Source organism: Furipterus horrens, unplaced genomic scaffold (genome assembly GCF_987537825.1).
Source record: "Furipterus horrens unplaced genomic scaffold, mFurHor1.1.pri manual_scaffold_3, whole genome shotgun sequence".
Taxonomy (NCBI): domain Eukaryota; kingdom Metazoa; phylum Chordata; class Mammalia; order Chiroptera; family Furipteridae; genus Furipterus; species Furipterus horrens.
The window spans coordinates 179,885,039-179,892,478 of record NW_028327173.1 but is presented as its reverse complement, the minus strand read 5'-3'; the positions used below and the strand labels follow the sequence as shown (position 1 = coordinate 179,892,478).

Sequence of the window (7,440 nt, the reverse complement as noted above, 5' to 3'; positions counted from 1 at the left end):
CTTAACTGTTTGTCTTTTAAGAGACCCTGCACCACACATTGTAATTCTGCGCACTTGCTCTAGACTTTAGGGTATTAACTGAGTTTTAGAGCCAAGTTTAAACCTCTGTTCAGGTCCTCACACAGCTGCCATGTCAATGAGGACTGTTCCAAGCAGAGACATTCCTTCTGGCAGGACACTGCAGCTTCTTAAGACTTCATCTGAAACATCATGAGTACTAAAATAAGACCGCAAGGGAAAATTACCAGACACATGGGTTTGGGCTCAGCCATGCCAGGCTTCTAGTTTAGAAAGCAAGTCATTGGGCACACCATGTGTAAGGGCTCTTTTGAAATAATATGTACCCATTAAATCCACTTAAAAATAATTCTAAATGTAATGAAACATCATCATCTGTTTCCAAGGTCTAATTGCATGGGATACTGCAGAGTTTCAAGGATACAGCAAAGCAGCTTCCCTCTACTTCGACTCTCTGGAGAGGGAGCCAGGGGGTGGAAACCCTTCATGAGTTTGAAATGTACATTACAGGGTACATTGGACTGGGTGCATTATTTTAAAACCATATAAATAATACAGGGGGAAACCCGCACAATGCTTCTCCTTTTTCCACTTATGTCTCAATATGCAAAGGGTTTTGTGGAGCTGTGCTTCGGGTGGTGAAATCAAAACATTTAAAGAAGACAAAAAGTTTAAAGAGCCTAGAGTCTGTTCTTTGCATTCATTAAGAGGGTGCATTTAAACCAAAAGCATTTTTGAAGTGTACTTACAATTCTGTTTTTGAACTTATCTAATCAGAGATAAGTATAGTCATAAAGTCACTCTCCTTCCACCATTTGGCTCCCCTTATCTCCACGCATTGTTCTTATCTTCTGCCAGCCTCAGCTACTGACAATAGATTATCTTTGTTTAGCGACTCTAATTGTTCTCAAAATCTTTTTAGTAATTGCTTTGGAACAAGGTGTGCAAATGAGGCTTACGATAATTACAGCTTCACTTGTTTGTGCAGTTTTACTAAGCATTCTCCACACATACACAAAATAACAGATGATGGGACTGAAATTGCAGGACATCTCTCATTCCCTAGCAGTAAAATAGGCCAGCTTTGCAATCAACACACACACACACACACACTTTATTTAATCTTCTTGGAGCCAATGTCCTCCTCGCTTTGAGGGAAGTGTCCCTCTTAGAGCAGAGCAAGGATTATATTACAACCTGATCGCTATTGGAGCCGGACCAGTTTTATTTAATTTACACCCCATCCAGCGCCTTTCCGTACAAGGTTCCTAAAGCATTTCTGCTAACAGCAAGTAAAACTTCTGGGCGTTCCGCTGTAGCAGAGACGCTTTGGAAAACGCAACCATGCTGATGGGGAAACTGAGTCCAGAGCCTGCAGACTTAAACCACAATTCGGATAATTACAAATGAATCCTTGGAATCTTTCCCTGCTTTGCAACTATGCTCTAAACAGCTCTGCACGTGGTCGCAAATAGTCATGGGCTTCTGACAATGAGAGAAGCGCTATCCAGCTGGGAGTACACGTGCCCTTTGGAGGGAGTGGGGGCAGAAGAGGAGAGGAAATTAGGTTTGGCTCCTGGAGCTGAAGACAGCCCGGAGAGAAGCCACTCTTTCAGCAACTGCAGCCCAGAGCTCTAGCCTGCTCTTGTATTATTTATCTCATTCCATAAGCTATTTATCAATTCATTATTTATTCATTCCAACATTAAGGTAATTAAATATGAGCTCACCGGGAAAGGGCATGTCTGCAAGGGACAAGGGTACAGAGGGAGATGAGCGGAATTAGAAGGTCTGGAGTCATTGATTTGCGAAGAGCTGTGCGCGGCTGCCCTCAGGTGACACTGGAAAGGGGGCTCGCGTTGCAGGGTCCTGACGTGATCACCTACCCCACCTCCCTCTCGCTCCCTGGCAGCGCAGCTCCTTGCTCACCCCTACCCCCACCCCCGCCCTCCACCTCGCTTCCCACCTCTCCTGGTCCTTCTCCTCTCGCCACTCCCAATCCCCCACTCCATAGCCTCGCCCTCCCCTCGCTGGGCGGTGCGGTCTCCTAGCCGGCCGGCGGCGCGCAGGCTGGCCAGCCCCGGATAGGCGCTGCCTGCAGCCAATCAGCGCGCCGAGGACGCTGCGCGCTTTAAGGCAGCAGCCGGGAGAACAGAAACCAAGTTCCCCGGCAACGAGCAGCATCCACCCGGTGGAAGACTGGAGCCAGCGAGGCCCGAAAGGCTGCGGAGTGAGCCGGCCTCTCCGAGTTCCGCGCGCGCCCCGTTACTCGTTTTGCTCTTTGTGGGCCGCCCATACCCAAACCTCGACTTGCTTTTTCGGCTAGGGAGAGCCTAGGAAGGGGGTTAGGAGCTGCCGCGCCCCCCTCCCTGCGGCCACCGCCCCCTGCATTTTCGGCTCTTCTCCCTGCTGCCTGCGCCCGGGCAGTGCGCCCCGGCAGGCCCCAGCCATGTCGATGCTGCCGTCGTTCGGTTTCACGCAGGAACAAGTGGCATGCGTATGCGAGGTTCTTCAGCAAGGTGGGAACCTGGAGCGCCTGGGCAGGTTCCTGTGGTCTCTGCCTGCCTGCGACCACCTGCACAAGAACGAGAGCGTGCTGAAGGCCAAGGCCGTGGTCGCCTTCCACCGCGGCAACTTCCGTGAGCTCTACAAGATCCTGGAGAGCCACCAGTTCTCCCCTCATAACCACCCCAAGCTGCAGCAACTGTGGTTGAAGGCGCACTACGTGGAGGCCGAGAAGCTGCGCGGCCGGCCCCTGGGTGCTGTGGGCAAGTATCGGGTGCGCCGAAAATTCCCGCTGCCGCGCACCATCTGGGACGGCGAGGAGACCAGCTACTGCTTCAAGGAGAAGTCGCGGGGCGTGCTGCGGGAGTGGTACGCGCATAACCCCTACCCCTCGCCGCGTGAGAAGCGGGAGCTGGCTGAGGCCACTGGCCTCACCACCACCCAGGTCAGCAATTGGTTTAAGAACCGGAGGCAAAGAGACCGGGCCGCCGAGGCCAAGGAAAGGTACGCGGCATACTTCCCGCTGCAGGGGCGACCCCGGGTTGCCTTCCATTCCCCTCCGCCCCTTCCCGCCCCCGCAGGCACTGGTCACCGCATCCTCCCGGCCAGCCCGAGCTGGTCTGCTTGGCGGCGCCCGGGCCGCAGCAGCGCTGCAGCGAAAGTTCATGAACTCTGAGATCGCTTGCTAGGGATGGGGACTCCTTTGATTTGAGCGCCCGCGCGTGGGCTTCTTGGGGTGTGAGTATTGAGAAATACTGGTGGTGTTTGTTTTTCATGCCTCCCAGGTTGGTCGGGACGAGGTCGGGGGTGGAGTGGAGAGTGAGTTTCTAGATCTACTGGAAGGGAAGTGTTGATTGGTAACGCGAAAAAAGGGGTTCGGTGTAGACTGTATGTCGCGAACCTCTCTTCTCTTGCTCCCGGGAGGGGTGGGGCTGACCTGAGACTTCGCTGACTCCACTGCCGCCCAGTGCTTAACTTGCGCTCTCTTGCTAGCCTTACAAAGGGAGGAGTCATTTAAAAACCCACAAAAAGATTTGGGAGAGCTAGAGCTGCATTTACTCCCCTAAGCCCCAAGATCAGAAAGGATTGCTCCTCCCTGGGCTCCTTCACGCGTGGCCGGACGCCGCGGCGCATCCGTCTGGCTGACAGTGCCACCGCCCCAGACAAGGAAAGGGTCTCCAGTCTCAGGCTTCTCTCGCCTTGGAGCCCAGAGGCAATATTTTAAAAAACCTGTCTCTGCCTCCACCCTCCTCGCACCAACACCCCCGGGCCACCTGGCCCCCCTCCATCCATTCGCTCGCAGTAGAAGTTTCCGACTGAGATTAGGAAGAGCGTGCGAGAGGTGGCAGTGGCGACCGCAGGGAGAGCGCTCCGGGAAGCCGACGAGTTTGGGGGAAACCTGAGCTCCAGGCCGGCTGGATTTCCTTTGTTTGCTTCCGAGCCTGGGGGGGCGGAAGATACCGCCTCCGCTTTCCACTCTGGGTAGAAAAGCAGGGAACTTGGAAACCTTCAGCCAAAATGGGCTTCCTGGGAGAAAAGGATTAAGAGAGAAGGGGAGAGAAGGGAAGGCAGTCAGGCAGGGCAGGCGAGCACTCAGAAGGCGGAAGCACCCAGGGCTTCCAAATCCCGAAGTTTACCAGCACCCAGTGCCGGCACTGACACCCTGCACCCCGCACTCGCTCACCGGCTGTGCGAGGTCGAGAAGTTTTCCCTGGTGGGGAAGGGTGCCCTTGTGTGTTTGTCGGGAGTTAGAGGGGGAGGTGTGAGGGACTAAGGATTGAGTGAGTGACACTGGGACAGGGACACTACGGTTGCAGTTAGACGTAAGTAACCAAACGGCGGCCCTCCCTGCAAGCCAGGCCCTGGGGCCCCACTGCCGAATGAAATTGGAGAGACTGGCTGTGCTCCCTGTGTTTACTCAGGTCACTGGGCCGCTCTGGACACCACTTCCCATGACCTGTCCTGTGTCTCAGAAACCACAACCTCCGAGCAAGGGCAGGGAAACTCGATGTTTAATTGTTTCCTCAGATGGGAACAGGACAACTGACTTGATTCACCTCAAACGTGTGCATCGGGGACTACTTGTCCCCTGATCATTTTCTTCATCACCAACAACCATTCGTTGGAAGATTTTCAAAGTTACTTCTAAATGTAATGCTAGTTGCTAGGTATTTAAAAATAACTGCTTGAACGAAATTTTGAAAATCATTGTGTGTTTCAAATAAGTCCTGCTGGTCTAGCTTTCTAAAATCTGGTACATGAAGGGATTGGCTCCCGAGGATTTCTGTATGTAGCTCCCCATTTCTCCCCCTTCCCCAGGACCCTTGGAGATGGGTAGGAGAGGAGAGCTCCTCCGTTTGGTTCTAGGACTGATTGCACAATGGCCTTTTCCTCCTTCCAGCTTCCCTCCCTCCATCTCACTTTTTTTTTTAACCTGCCTTTTTTTTTTTTTTTTAACCTGCCTTTTTTTTTTTTTTTTAACCATATGGTGTTGTCCTCTATTTCTTAGGGAGAACACCGAAAACAATAACTCCTCCTCCAACAAGCAGAATCAACTCTCTCCTCTGGAAGGGGGCAAGCCGCTCATGTCCAGCTCAGAAGAAGAATTCTCACCTCCCCAAAGTCCAGACCAGAACTCGGTCCTTCTGCTGCAGGGCAATATGGGCCACGCCAGGAGCTCAAACTATTCTCTCCCTGGCTTAACCGCCTCCCAGCCCAGCCACGGCCTGCAAGCCCACCAGCATCAGCTCCAGGACTCCTTGCTAGGCCCTCTCACCTCCAGTCTGGTGGACTTGGGGTCCTAAGTGGGGAGGGACTGGGGCCTCCAGGCAGGGACTAGGGACACTTGTAAATAGAAATCAGGAACATTTTTGCAGCTTGTTTCTGGGGCTCTTTGTGCATAAAGGAATGGTGGACTTTCACAAATACCTTTTTAAAACTCAAAACCAACAACGATCTCAAACTTAATCTTCTCTCCAACTCCTTCCACTTTTGCATTTCCCCTCCCAGTGCAGAAATGAGGGAGGAAAAAAAAAAACCCAAACAAACAAAAGCACCCAGTCACCCAGTCTTGGTTCTGGGCAACCCATGTGCCTGCTTCAGTAGTCTTTATTTTTTCTTCTTCTTTTCCTAATGAATGGGAATTACAAATCAACTGAATTTTAATTATTTCATTTTAATTTATTTATGGAAAAATATTTTGGGACGAGGAAAAGGAAATGAGAAGGGGAGAGAGAGAGAGAAGTAAAAATAGTGAAAATAAGAGCCTCCAGCCTGGGAGGAAATGGTTGCATTTTTAAGGTGAGAAGGAAAAATATGATCTTACAACTTTATTTTTTTTGATGGGGAAAAATTAAGTTTACATTTTTCGTGTTTAGTGTTAAACAATTTTATGTAGCTTAAAATGAAATAACAGTATTAGGGGGAAAAACAAGTGCCTAAATGTCTTAATGATCTTTCTGTGAGGCAGTTAGAGATAGAAATGACCATTAGTAATACAAGTATTTTTGTCAAATTTGGTGGGGTTTTTGGTTGGTATTTTTTTTTTTTTTTTGGTCTTCTTGTTTTTTTTATGGCAAACTTTACAAATGTACCAATGTGAAAAAACACTTTCCTGAATGCCAGTTCTCATGCCCTCGAAGCTTTCATACCTGTAACCTACTCCTGTTAAGGGTTTCTTCTGTTCCTAGTTTCTAGCTTAAAAAACTATGTAACAAATCTGGCAACCTGGTATTTGTTACTAAAACAGCATGTGTTTTCAGGTTTCTTTTCTATTGTACCTAAACCTGTCTAAATTAAAACTTAGTAGAACACCAGGAGTACGATTCTGTTTCTGAAAGGTGAGTTGGGTATTGCTGTCATTGGGCCTTATTTTTTTTAACAGGTAGTTTTGTTGCTTTTATACTTAATGGAGGTTATGAATTGCAGGGTACTTTGTGGGCCATCACCTGAACCAAGAATGTTGACTGAGTTAATTATATGACAGAAAAAGAGTGAATTTAGCTTCGGGGTATTAATTTATTTTCTTATTATTTAGGTATGCCGTTTTGTTTACCACTAGCTCTTCTCCACAACATTCAGTGCTCTTTTGTATTAACAAATTTATGACCAGACTGTGAAAGTAAATAATTTATCTGCTTGAGGGGAAAAAAGGGGGTGGGGTGGGACTCGAACAAGGATAGGAACTTTGTGAATTAACCTGCACAAATAGAAAGCAGACCAGTAAGACAGGAACTCTTTGCAGCGCTGCTGGATAGTGTTCAGAAAAATCAGTAATCATGTAGGTTCCATACTATTTTTGCCTGGGGCAAAAATGATGTATCTTTGTATTTAGCTTTTAAAATTAGTGAAACAAATGGCATTATTTATTAAAATTCTACTCAGGACAACAGGATTGGCTTGCTTGTGCTTTGTAAAATATTGTTCCCCAGAGAGTATCTATTTTCTGAAATGACAGTTTTCATAATTTTGATTTTTTCCCCAATCTGTAAGTGTCACCATTAATATAATCATCCCTTTTTTCTATCTTTTCTGTGCTGATCTAGGAAACTGAGGTGGGGTGGGGATTAAGGCCCTATTATGACTTTTTTTTTTATATCAAATGGATTTGACGGAGTTCAAGGGAGAAAGGGTCACTGTACTTAACTGTAGTCACTTTTACTTATAAAGTCATTTTTCCCTCAGTGATGGACAGATGTGCACACAGCCGCTCAGAGACGATCGCTTGGATTGGGAGCTCAGGGTCCCAATCTCCCTTGTTAGTGTTTTGGATCATTAAGTTGGTGTTTATTTAAGTCACTAGGGTGTTTATTCTCCACGTCTTGGGCCACGGAGAAATGCCACCCTCTGCAGGAGGGGCTCTCACAGGGGATCTCCACACATTCTTCACATTCACTCCCCAAAACAAACACCCTGCAC

At 48.6% G+C, this 7,440-nt stretch overlaps 1 protein-coding gene across 1 annotated transcript; it reads left to right on the top strand.

Annotated features, from left to right (window-relative positions):
* Window positions 1–2,403: 2,403 nt before the first annotated feature.
* SIX1 (SIX homeobox 1) lies at window positions 2,404–6,903 on the top strand. Its single transcript, XM_090272068.1, has 2 exons — window positions 2,404–3,027; window positions 5,033–6,903. The coding sequence occupies exons 1-2, from the start codon at window positions 2,468–2,470 to the stop codon at window positions 5,325–5,327; spliced, it is 855 nt and encodes a 284-aa protein (XP_090128194.1). The 5' UTR covers window positions 2,404–2,467; the 3' UTR covers window positions 5,328–6,903.
* The last annotated feature ends 537 nt before the right edge of the window (window positions 6,904–7,440 follow it).